We start from the raw sequence: 11,308 nt of genomic DNA, 5'->3' as shown, positions 1-11,308 counted from the left end.
TGGTATACTGCATAAAAACAAAAGAAGCAATACATATTTCTTAGTGGCTAAATGTAGATATTTTGTAATGTAACCAAGCCGGTTCCTTATTATAAACATGCCACTTGCCTTTTGCCGATTCTCGATTTTTATCAATTCCCTCTACTCCCTTTTATTCTGCCCTCGCTGGCTGACAATTAATTAGTGAAGCTAGACGTATTTGTGTGTTCAATTTCGCTGCCAACTGTTACGTCGCTGCACTCGGGGGTTGTCTTTTTGCATAATTTTCTTCAAGCCACGGGATGCAGATTTGGTTCCGATTCACTTTTTGCCGTTGTACACGATGTGCACTAAATGTTCTACTATAAATAGCAACGGCTTTATAAATGTCAATGCAAATAGAAAAGCCCCAAATATTTAATACCAATTAAGGAGGCAACTACTGACGTATGATTTCAATTTAACAAACACAAAATTTTCAACACAATCAATCGCCTTGCTCTATGTTGCACTTTGTACGAATATGTGGAAGTCTGAATGTTTTACGCGCAGTATTTTTTCGCTTATAATTTTCGCGTCATTATTTCTTCACTGTTTAAACACTTGTTGTTGTTTCTGTGTGTTTCGAGTTTTTAACAGAGTTTTCTAAGCTTTCCAGCTTTTCAGTCGTCCAACGCAATGCTAGACACGAAGGAATTCGCTGCTAAAGAGGAATTTGGAATAATTAGAAAATGGATTTTTCACGTCGTTCGTTCGCTTGTCGTTCGCCCGCCATGATAGGTATGCCAGATGTAAACGATAAAAATATCCCTAATCAAAATGAGTAGATTTTCTCGCATGTAAATTAGGTTCGATGGTCATTCCACTAATAAATAAAAAAATTTACTTTTCCAAATATTAGCGTAAAACAATTTTCAGTCTAAACAATTTTAATGATATCGCCTTGGATAAATTTGCAACAATTAGGGCCAGTTTTTCGGTGACAGTTTAATATTAGATTAAGCAAACCGAGTTTGAATTGAACAGCAGGCTGATCTTAGTTTAAACCAGCCAGATCGGGCGTTTAAACTTCGTTTAAACCACGGCCGTGCACTGAAAAACTGACCCTAATTCTAACTCTTAAGTATTGTAATAATTTCCATACAATTGAGGAATTTATCCAAATACTCAATATGATGCAAGGTTTACACATCTGGCACCTCTTGGCGTCATTCACAGCCCAATTCATCGCCATATCGCAGTCGTTTTCGTATAGTATTCGTTCGTACGCTCGTTCGTCTCTTGTCGCCATTTTCGTTATCCATTGTGTTCTATAGCTGTCGCATTCACACGTTTTTGCCGTACGCTTAAACACGAAACCTATTGATTTTCATGTTTCTTGTTCCACTTTTACTTCCCCTTCTTCTTGTTACAATGTTCATCACACACTTTTTTCCACTTTGCGGCCTCTTTTTCTCTTTCATAATCAGACGATTATTAAAAATTCACACCGAATTCGTAACATCGCTTCTTCCTTTTCACACGCACGCTCTTCCTTCCATCTCTATTTTTGGATTTTATAATGCTTTATGACTTTGCTGCATTGTCTTCGCTTTCCATATGTCTTTTTTGTTATTTTTCTGTTTTTATTATTTTTTCTTAAAGATTTATTTCCTTATTATCACTTCTTACATTTTCCAATCACTTTCGATTGGACAAGTCCAACGCACAATTTGTTTTGATCAATGGTAGCGCTCCCCTGCGACTTATCAGCTGAAGTGTGTAAAAATTATGATGTGAGCAGACAAGCAAGCGGATTGAGCAAACGTATGTCAGTTTCACATTCCTACGTCAGTCGGGGCTACGTAACTGGAACGTCCCAGATTTATATCTGGCCAAGGGCTGTCACCAGCATTATTCCACAAAAACTCTGGGGAATTTGTCTGATGTTAGTTACACCAATAAGCAAACATATGTATGTGTATAAAGGAGACGTCAATTACAACTTATTCAACACTGTAGCACCATACAAAACTAGTGAGCTAAACAAAAATCAAATGGGAAAGCGAATATGCAGATAACAAATGGTTCGGTGGGTTAAGGTTTTTATGAAGCCAAATAATCAGAGTTGCATTCCCGAACGTGAGTGAAAAAAAATTTAAAGCTAAATCTCCATAGCAGGTTTTTCATGCGTTGCGGTTTTCGAGGCCGTTTAGGCTTTTCAGGCAAGCAACTCCACAACAAACTTTTGGAGCTTGACGATTTCTTCAAACCTTCGACATATCGCAGTAAATGGGGCAAGGCGAATTTATACAAGGTGGTGTTACTGGCGAATTTAGACTTTTGCCGCCGTCAAACTAATGTGTTTGTTGTAATATGAATTCGCCTTGTTTACAACAAACATAATTTTGACATTAGGAAATACCCCGGCGAAAATCTAAATTCGCCCTCAACACCACCTTGTATAAATTCGCCTTCAAGGTGGTGTTACTGGCGAATTTAGATTTTCGCCGCGGTACTTCTTAATGTCAAAATCAAGACTAATTTATACAAGGTGGTGTTGATGGCGAATTTGGATTTTCGCCGGGGTACTTAATGTCAAAATCAAGCCGAATTTATACAAGGTGGTGTTGATGGCGAATTTAGATTTTCGCCGCGGTACTTCCTAATGTCAAAATGATGTGTTTGTTGTAATACGAATTCGCCTTGTTTACAACAAACACATTATTTTGACATTAATAAGTACCGCGGCGAAAATCTCAATTCGCCATCAACACCACCTTGAATTCGGCACGACTTTCGCAATTAGGATGAACGACTTTTATTCGACACGACTCCCGCAATGGGCGTGATTAAATGGCGGAATTGGGCTCTCAAAAAAGTGTCAAACAGCTTTTTCGAAGTTCAAATTTCCTCCTTCGGGGAAAATGCTACTCCCTGGGAGTTAGCTATTGGAGGATTTCTTTGAAATAGCAAAAGAAAAGAACAGTTTTTGCATACTATTTACGCAGTCTGTTAATTATATGGGATTGCTGCGATCACACAAAATTGCTCACCTCACTTTTTCATTTATTTTATGCTCATTATTGATTAAAACAATTATTAAAACAACTGATCTCATTTTAGTTTACACTTCTAAATTTTCTCAAATAAATTTTGACACTTCAGAACGAAATTCGAATTTCGGAGCACCGCGGACAAATGAGTCTGTTGATTCGCAACAATTGTAGTAATCTTTATTTTTCCATAATTTATTTCTAATCTAATAACTTAAATACTAACCCTATTAAGAAACACGATATACAGGCATGTTCTGCAAATCGTACGATTTCAAATCGGTGCGATTTGCAAAGTATTGTTGTATATTTTTAATCAAAGTATTAAATGATTCAAATGGAAACTGATAGAAACACATCATTTACGTTATGCCCATCGATTTAGCGCCAAAATTATTCCCTCTTTGTTATAAATCCTCCGAAATAGATTTTGTAAATCGCACCGATTTAAAATCGTACGATTTGCAGAACATGCCTGATATAAATCTTTTATTTGCCAAGTTTCTCCTTTTCGTTTTCAGCCCACTTTCTAAACTGGTCCATTACTTTATTTAAGTTTTGCTCCATACTTCCTTTGACGGCAGCACTAAATAATTTGATAAACTCGTCCACCTGAAATTAATAAAAGGATAGAGTTATTGCTTATTAGATTGGAATCCAAACAACTGTTCCTACTGTCAGTTCTGCTTCCTTTCGGCCGTACTTCACGAAATTACATTGTGGTGCATGCTTTGCATGCTCCTTCCAAGGGTCATCAGTTGGCTCCCAACCATCGAGAGTTTTGTTGCAAACATAGCATGTAACTGTATCTGGTTCCCGTTCGTTGCCGCTCCAGTAAAATCCGGCCTCGGCCATCTAACTCATAAAAAAGAAGCGAAGAAAGAAGCTTGAGAAGGGCGCGACTTATTACTTTGTAAAGAATTCGTACCTTTTTAATACTACATGCGCTGCTATCGTCAAAGGGCCACTTCTTGAAACTCTCTATTCGATTCTTCTCCATCATGTTCCCAAACTTTGAGTAGTCCATTTATTGCAATAAAAATTATTTTCTTTTCCGCAATGGCTTTTTGTGCTGCTTTTAAACATTCAAAAGCGGTCTTTTTTGACAGCAAACGTCAAAATTAAATCAAGAGCGTTTTTACAAAATTCAGCTTTGAGTGATGTACAAATTGAGGGATTTCGGGAAAATAATGTGTTGCGACAGTTATGGGAATGTTCGTACAAGATGGATTATTGCAATAGCATTCTGATCAAATAATACCAGATTTTGTCATTTGTTAATAAGTTCAAGTTTCTATGAATCCTTTTTCTTCTATTGTTGAAAAGATTCCACTAAAACTGTATTTTTTTTTCATACAACTTTTTTTTTTGGTATGGAGGGATTTTGGATTTTTGATATCGATGTTTCCACAACGATAAAATTGTAACAAACAGTTTTCCAATCTCTAAAAACCATTTTTACTTTATTATTAGAGCCTGTCGTAAACATTGCAATTTTTTGTTATATGAAAAGTTTTCTGGGTAATTATAATGGAATCAGGAGATGCACAGCTGCATCCTAACTGGTGGGCACTGGCTAGGGTAAACTTTCCGCTAAAACGTTTCGTTCGTGGGCTAGAATTGCAGAGCAATGAAGCTAATCAAGACCAACACCAAAGTTCTCTACCATGTGAAATGGACGGCGTGGAAGTGCAAAAGTTTTATGAGGAACTAACAGATAAATTTACGAGCAACCAATCAGTTATCACTACGCTACCGGTTGGTTGCCAATCAATCAGCAAAAAGGGCCAATCTTTAAAATTTAATCGCGTTAAATTTTTTCGATTCGCGACTTCGAATAACATAGAAGAATTAGGGAGGTTTGATTATCAGCCCAATGATGTCAATGCTTGTGATACGTTTGGATGGACTGCTCTTATGATGGCTGCTTGTGAGGGAGCCAAAAATGCAGTTCGAATGCTGCTACAGTTGGGCGCTGACAAAAACATAAAAGAAAAGTGTGGAAGGACAGCTCTTGATATCGCAAAGCAAAAAGGCCACGAAGACATTGCAGTTTTATTGAAAAGAGGACTGGAATTTGAAATATCGAGGGTTGATCAAAAACCCAGTCCTTCTGACCATCCAACTCAGGCTTTTTATTGCTCCATCTGCGCTCAAACTTTCTCGGATACAACTCGTCTTCAACATCAAACATCCACACTTCACCAATTTAATACGAAGTCCACTAACAGCAAACACAAGCTGGATAAATTCAATATTTCTTCAAAAAATCGTGGTCTACAATTGATGGTAAAACAAGGTTGGGATAAGGAAAGCGGACTGGGGCCAACAAAAGACGGCAGGTTATATCCCATTAAAACCGTAATACGGAAGAAACGAACAGGGCTCGGAACCGATCAAGAGCCTGCGCGTATAACCCATTTTGGTGCAAATGATTTGGAAGCAGTGAAACACAATAATTCAAGCGTGTTGCCTACGAAGAAAAAGCGTTCACGTAACGATATTCGTTCAGAAAAATTACGAGAATGGAAACGCGAGCGACGTCTGCGGAAAGAACTGAGCTGATGAAGGGAACATAATTGGTTAGGATGCAGTTGTGTGGCTAGGACTCATTAATAACACGAAATTTACATATGTATATTCACATGTAGTGCAGTAAATCATCACAAACATGCCTAAGAGCGATGAGCAAAAAGTCGTTGAAATCATAAATTCAACAGAAGAGTTGGCTGACAAAATACTGGTTAACAAACAGGAGCTGGTAGAGCTTGACAAGCGAAGACAACAAACACGAGAGGCGATACGGGAGGTGGAAAAAAGTTCGGAAAATGGCGAAAAAAAAGTTTGGATTACTGTAGGCAGCATGCTGGTTAAGTTAGAACGAGAGAGGGCTTTGAAACTTTTAAAAAATGGTGAATTAAGAAATCGAATACAAAAAAGTTGTCTTAATATTTTAACTCTTTCGTAGATCAAATCCAAATTCAACGGGAAATTAATATTATCACTTCCGGCCAAAAGATATTGGTCAACAAGCATCGCGATTTAGAACATTTTTCACCATACTCTGGCACAAGTCTGAAGGCGCTTGATCGAAAAGAGTTTGCAGCGCTCAAATCAAATTTGCCAATTCTGTAGATAACTACATTACTATAAGCAAATATGCTCTATACTATGGTTAGCAGAACATAAATTTTGGTATCAGACTTAAGATTTGAATAAAAAAATTAAATAAACATCTTCCAATAGAATAATTATTTTTCTACATTTTATAAGAGTTGTTAACCAAACGATGCTTTACTTATATTAAGACTTTGGTTAGATTCCTAAAAATATCAGAGAAATATGTGTAAGAGATGTATTAGAAAATTTTAATATGATTCCGTAGGCTATGCATTTTTACAAACCGAGATTATGCTGTACAGCTTCTGTTTACGTCTCGTGTATTGGGAAATTACAGACAGTGCTTCACTTAGCTCAACTTCCATTGTAGCATGCTTCAAATGTAGCTCTAACTTTGGCGCTGTTCCATCTGATTTGCCGCTGATCACAACGATCATGGGATAACCCATTCTACATTTCATATAATTAAGTAAATATGCACACAAATAATTTGCTATTCGTACGTACTTTTTTGCTTCCATAAGCCTCTTTCCAATTGTCAAATAGTTTCGGTCATCAATGAGCACCTCCTCGTCAGAACAAACCCCGTTGAGCGAAAGGCAGAACTGATGTTCTATTTCATGAGCTACCTTCTCTTCTTTGCTGCCCTGTTTCGCACCTATGATACACAGATCGAAAGGAGCCAGAAGCGTAGGCCAATGCAGTTCTCTTTCCGTTGAAAGAACTTCTACCGCAGCTGCTACTAGTCGGCTGATGCCAATACCATAACAGCCCATAACAAGATATTCTGGTTTTCCGTTCTCTTGCAGAAATGTCGCTTTCAGCGGTCGAGAATACTTATCATTAAGTACAAACGTGTGGCCCACTTCTATTCCTCGTACTCGTTGAACTTCAGGGGAATTGCAGAATGGACAGATTTTGCTATCATTTGTTTCTCCTGTTGTTTCAACATTCGCTGCATAGTCACAAGTGTTGCATTTTATAAGCTGGTCCTCGCCAGAGTTAGCGAGGTAATGGTATTCGTGTGACAAACTGCCTCCCATCATGCCAGTAGCAGCTTTAACTTTTCTCGAAAAAGGATAGAATATAAAGAAAAAAAAAACGTTAAACAAAGGCTCTGTTAAAGGAGTTGCATTAAAAAACTTAAAATTACTTTTTTATGGAATTACTCATTTAGATATGTACCTTTTACAAATGGCACCTCCAGTTGCTGAAATAATGCGTCGTATGCGACTGTCAGCTGGTTGTATGTCTCCAAAGCTGTTGCGGCATTACGGTCAAACGTATATAAATCCTTCATAATGAACTCCTTTGATCGTATCAAGCCAAAGCGAGGTTTCAATTCGTCTCGAAACTTCGGTCCGATTTGGAATAGACGTAAGGGCAATTGTTTATGAGAAATCGGTGCAATAGATGCCAACATACCGGTTACTGCTTCTTCGTGCGTCTATTTAAGATAGTGGATAAATCTCTGAATGTATATATTACTAATGCCGTCTTACAGGGCTCAAGATAAATTGTTTTTTGTGCCGATCCTCCAATAGGAAGAACTCGGTTATATCACCATCTAACCGCCCGGACTTCTTCCAAAGTTCCGAGGGCGTCAACACCGGCATTGATATTTGTTGTCCACCCACAGATCTCATACGCCGGCGCACCAAATCGGCACACTTGTCAAGCACACGCTGCGCCATGGGCATGAGCTGATAGGTGCCATTATGTGCTGGCTTAACAAAACCCAATTCGGTTAAAAGCTTAAAAGATAGATAGATACACATATACATAGATAGTCATATACGTATAAATTAGTTCCTTTACTTGGTGATTTAATATTTCTTTTCATGTTTGGCTACCTTCTGGCTTCTGGATACTCCTTCCACGTTTTTAACAACTGCATTTTTAGGTACTACAACTACCGGCCAAAACAATCTCGAGATTCGCTCCATAGCAATTGAACCGTAGTGATGTGCTGAATTGTCGGTACCCAATACTTAGAAAAGATTTCGGTACCCAATACTTCCTTTTCGGTACCCGATACCGATTCTTTACCTTAAACCTTCGCGGTTATATGCATTTAAGTTTTGAAAAATACCTTCATTACAAATTTATATGATATCGGCTAAAACACTTGAACTTGAAGAAAAATGTTTTACCAGTTGGCGACAAGTTTCGGATCGATACCACACTTGTTGGCGTAAAAATATTTCATATCATACATTAACAAACCCGCAAGAGTTTCTCTGCATTATGGCTTCGAACCGACATATATACATACATCTTTGATTTGAATCAGTATTAAAAGCTTTATTGGCTCCTACATTCGGGTTTTCATAGGCGAGTCCCTCCTGAACCGTTTTTTCCATATTTTTGGCCTATGTGCGCTTTTATTCGAAACTTAAATGTTTCAGTACCGAGTATCGAGAGTGTTGAATACTTTTTAAATCGGTACCGAATATCGATCAATACTTAATACTCAGCACATCACTATTGAACAGCTGAAAGTGGCCGATAACTATGCTAAAATAAATCGATAAATTTAAAAACAAACTAAATTGTGCTGCCAGATTGTTTGAAGGTCATAATTTTGAAGGGTAGATCTAAGGCGTATTGAACAAGATGGTGTTAGCCGTATATAAGTAAAAAATTACACTACAGCGGATATCAATTCTGTCATTGGTATGAATTACAACAAACACATCATTTTGACGTAATGCTTTTCACCTCAGGAAACGCAAAGCAAATTTTATAAAAACTTTTTGACGTAATGCTTTTCACCTCAGGAAACGCAAGGCAAATTTTATAAGAACTTTTTGGATCCTTTCAGTCCTGTTTGAGTAGACGGACTGATAGGGTTGCCAAATGAAGGACGCGTATTCGCACCTAGATCTCACCAATGAAACATACAGAAGCTTAAGGGTATAGAGATCCTTAGATAAAAAAAAATGGTTGGTTGGTTATGGCACTGCGACCAGTAAGTCTATTGTGCCCCTAGCTCATCACAACACATCAACCAGCCCCAGTGTGTCTATAAATTTCATAATAGACCCCGGGGACAGTGAGTGTATGTGCTCCTCTCTTGGCCAGACGTGCCCTATGCTCCAATACCTCCTGCGTGCAACGATCTCACACTCCATAAGGAGGTTTAGAGAAGTCTCCTTGGCTGCATCGCAAAAGCGACACAGGTCGCTGGACCAGATACATAGTTTATGCAGGTGCCCTCTGAGCCTACAGTGGCCCGTCATAAAACCTGTAATAATTCTTAGTTTCTCTTTTGGGAGATCCTTGAGAAGCCTGTATCTTGACAGATTGTAATCGCCCAATAAGCTTTTCGCCTGACGTTGGCCCATGGTGCCAAGCCAGTGTAGCTCCCTCAGTTTGCTGTTGTCTCTTCTGTGCATTTGCTTTATGTTGTTGGTTCCTACGGCCAGAAAGGGCTCAGGTCCTATCGGGGTCGAGGAAGCGGCCGTTCTGGCCAGATGATCAGCTTCCTCATTTCCTGCAATCCCATGTGCCCTGGTACCCGCATTAGTTGGATATCGTTGACTTCTGCCAGAGCATTGAGCCTCTCGACACACTCCCAAACCAAGGAGGACTTGATCTCGAATGATGAGAGGGCCCTCAGTGCCGCCTGGCTATCACCTAGTATACGTATCCTTTCGTTCCTATAGTTCCTACGAATGTTGATCTCAGCGCACGTACTGATGGCGTAGACATCCGCTTGAAAGATGCTAGGAAAAGTTCCCAGGGGCACCGAAATCTTCAGCCTAGGGCCATACACGCCTGCTCCAATCCCCGCGGGTGTTTTAGAGCCATCAGTGTACCACTGTATTATGCTCGCCTGTATGTGACTCTCCATAATAGAGGTACACCAGGTCGCCTTGTTATAAGTGTGGGTCCTGAAATTTCTCTTGAAGACCACCTCTTTGTTAATATCGTCCCTGGGGAACAAAGCCAGGCGAGCTGGGTACCTAGCTTGTCTCACCTTGCCTTTGCCGAAGCCCTCCCTCGCAAAGTTAAGTAGGGTTCGCTTTGCAGCCTGTTCAATTGAGAGATGCAGTGGCTCGAGTTCCAGCATTACCTCCAGCGCTGCCGTCGGGCATGTGCGCATTGCTCCCGTTATGCAAACACATGCAAGACGTTGAATCTTAGAGAGGGTCTGCCAAACCGTTCCCATAGTAGTCCTGGAATTCCAAGCCACCGCACTATAAGTCACTATTGGTTTCACAGTCATGGTGTACATCCATCTGAGGATCCTCGGAGTGCACCCCCAGGATTTACCCGCTAGACGTTTGCACAACATCATCGCTCTCGTGGCCTTAGAGGTGACCGCATCAACATGGGCCCTCCACAGAAGCTTGGAGTCCAGGGTAAGCCCCAGATACTTAACCTTTGTGGCGACACTGATTACGACCCCGTCCAAGGTCAAGTTCCTCATCCCCTGGAGAATTCGTTTCTTGGTGAAGGGGACTATGGCTGTCTTAGAAGGGTTGATATTTAAACCTACGTCTGCGCACCACCTTTTTGCAAGGTTAAGTCCTCTTTGGACGATGTCGCAGAGAGTACTTGCGAACTTCCCTCTAGCGATAATCACTATGTTGTCCGCGTACCCTTGGCAACGGACGCTCTCGTTAGTAAGTATCTGTAGGAGTTCGTCCACAACTAAGCTCCACAGTAGAGGAGAGAGAGTAATCCCTCTTACCTACCTTCGGGATAAAGATAACCCTGGCCCTCTGCCACACCTTGGGAATGTGAGCCAGTGCTAGACTGACCCTCATAATGTCCACAAGATGTGGAAGTAAGAGCTCCCCGCCCTGCTTCAGCAGCGCCGGACATACACCATCCACCCCAGGGGCCTTGTACCGTTCGAAGGAGTGCGGAGCCCACCGCACTGTTTGCCGGTTTATAAGGCTTTTAGCCAACTTCCAGTCCGGTGGGGATGGCCTGAACGCACGGAACAACGTATGCCCGGCGGTGGTAATGGCGTCCGGAAAGTGGGCCGACAGTAGGGCGAGTGCCCTTTTCTGTTCAGTACCTGAAAAAGCCCCATTAGGTAGCCTAATAGCCAGCCTGGTCCCTGTTTGTCTCTCGCTAAGGCTTTATGCAGCCTAGCAACTGCTGGAGTAGATGCTATGTTCTCACAAAAGGTCCTGAAGCTGCTACGCTTGGCCTTCCTA

General features: G+C 40.4%; 4 protein-coding genes across 8 annotated transcripts; 2 read left to right on the top strand and 2 right to left on the bottom strand.

The window, feature by feature from the left end:
* Positions 1 to 3,191: 3,191 nt before the first annotated feature.
* Positions 3,192 to 4,083, bottom strand: LOC118743478 (baculoviral IAP repeat-containing protein 5). Its single transcript, XM_036476185.1, has 3 exons — positions 3,943 to 4,083; positions 3,690 to 3,869; positions 3,192 to 3,626 (listed from the first exon to the last, which is right to left on the bottom strand). The coding sequence occupies exons 1-3, from the start codon at positions 4,039 to 4,041 to the stop codon at positions 3,504 to 3,506; spliced, it is 402 nt and encodes a 133-aa protein (XP_036332078.1). The 5' UTR covers positions 4,042 to 4,083; the 3' UTR covers positions 3,192 to 3,503.
* Positions 4,084 to 4,449: 366 nt separating this feature from the next.
* On the top strand, positions 4,450 to 6,247 carry LOC118743477. 3 transcript variants are annotated; one of them, XM_036476182.1, is made up of 3 exons: positions 4,450 to 4,535; positions 5,671 to 5,926; positions 5,983 to 6,247. In XM_036476182.1, the coding sequence occupies exons 2-3, from the start codon at positions 5,686 to 5,688 to the stop codon at positions 6,147 to 6,149; spliced, it is 408 nt and encodes a 135-aa protein (XP_036332075.1). In that variant the 5' UTR covers positions 4,450 to 4,535; positions 5,671 to 5,685; the 3' UTR covers positions 6,150 to 6,247. The 3 variants fall into 3 exon arrangements, with proteins under 3 accessions (XP_036332075.1, XP_036332076.1, XP_036332077.1); XM_036476183.1 differs by having other exon boundaries at positions 4,464 to 4,535; positions 5,666 to 5,926; XM_036476184.1 differs by lacking the exon at positions 4,450 to 4,535 and adding an exon at positions 5,514 to 5,596.
* On the top strand, positions 4,492 to 5,760 carry LOC118743476 (G patch domain and ankyrin repeat-containing protein 1 homolog). Of its 2 annotated transcripts, none has more exons than XM_036476179.1 (2): positions 4,492 to 5,596; positions 5,671 to 5,760. In XM_036476179.1, the coding sequence occupies exon 1, from the start codon at positions 4,545 to 4,547 to the stop codon at positions 5,577 to 5,579; it is 1,035 nt and encodes a 344-aa protein (XP_036332072.1). In that variant the 5' UTR covers positions 4,492 to 4,544; the 3' UTR covers positions 5,580 to 5,596; positions 5,671 to 5,760. The 2 variants fall into 2 exon arrangements, with proteins under 2 accessions (XP_036332072.1, XP_036332073.1); XM_036476180.1 differs by having other exon boundaries at positions 5,666 to 5,684.
* An 18-nt stretch (positions 6,248 to 6,265) lies between the features above and the next one.
* On the bottom strand, positions 6,266 to 8,108 carry LOC118743475 (probable proline--tRNA ligase, mitochondrial). Of its 2 annotated transcripts, none has more exons than XM_036476177.1 (6): positions 7,988 to 8,108; positions 7,637 to 7,888; positions 7,320 to 7,581; positions 6,642 to 7,197; positions 6,419 to 6,584; positions 6,266 to 6,337 (listed from the first exon to the last, which is right to left on the bottom strand). In XM_036476177.1, exons 1-6 carry the CDS (start codon positions 8,078 to 8,080, stop codon positions 6,293 to 6,295), a joined length of 1,374 nt encoding a protein of 457 aa, XP_036332070.1. In that variant the 5' UTR covers positions 8,081 to 8,108; the 3' UTR covers positions 6,266 to 6,292. The 2 variants fall into 2 exon arrangements, with proteins under 2 accessions (XP_036332070.1, XP_036332071.1); XM_036476178.1 differs by having other exon boundaries at positions 7,953 to 8,079.
* Between the last annotated feature and the right edge of the window lie 3,200 nt (positions 8,109 to 11,308).

The sequence above is a fragment of the Rhagoletis pomonella genome, unplaced genomic scaffold (genome assembly GCF_013731165.1).
Source record: "Rhagoletis pomonella isolate Grant_MI unplaced genomic scaffold, Rhpom_1.0 Rhpom_scaffold_00007, whole genome shotgun sequence".
NCBI lineage: Eukaryota > Metazoa > Arthropoda > Insecta > Diptera > Tephritidae > Rhagoletis > Rhagoletis pomonella.
The sequence above is the reverse complement of the archived record's forward strand: the minus strand, read 5'-3'. Positions and strand labels throughout refer to the sequence as shown.

Coding starts and splice junctions, on each gene's coding strand:
- LOC118743477 (XM_036476182.1), top strand. CDS start 5,686: ATGCCTAAGAGCGATGAGCAAAAAGTCGTTGAAATCATAAATTCAACA. Junction 5,927..5,982: donor TTTGAAACTTTTAAAAAATG/GTGAATTAAGAA, acceptor ACTCTTTCGTAG/ATCAAATCCAAATTCAACGG.
- LOC118743475 (XM_036476177.1), bottom strand. CDS start 8,080: ATGGAGCGAATCTCGAGATTGTTTTGGCCGGTAGTTGTAGTACCTAAA. Junction 7,889..7,987: donor GAGTATCCAGAAGCCAGAAG/GTAGCCAAACAT, acceptor CTATCTTTTAAG/CTTTTAACCGAATTGGGTTT. Junction 7,582..7,636: donor AACAATTTATCTTGAGCCCT/GTAAGACGGCAT, acceptor TATCTTAAATAG/ACGCACGAAGAAGCAGTAAC.
- LOC118743478 (XM_036476185.1), bottom strand. CDS start 4,041: ATGGACTACTCAAAGTTTGGGAACATGATGGAGAAGAATCGAATAGAG. Junction 3,870..3,942: donor GCGCATGTAGTATTAAAAAG/GTACGAATTCTT, acceptor TTTATGAGTTAG/ATGGCCGAGGCCGGATTTTA. Junction 3,627..3,689: donor GAAAGGAAGCAGAACTGACA/GTAGGAACAGTT, acceptor TATTAATTTCAG/GTGGACGAGTTTATCAAATT.
- LOC118743476 (XM_036476179.1), top strand. CDS start 4,545: ATGGAATCAGGAGATGCACAGCTGCATCCTAACTGGTGGGCACTGGCT.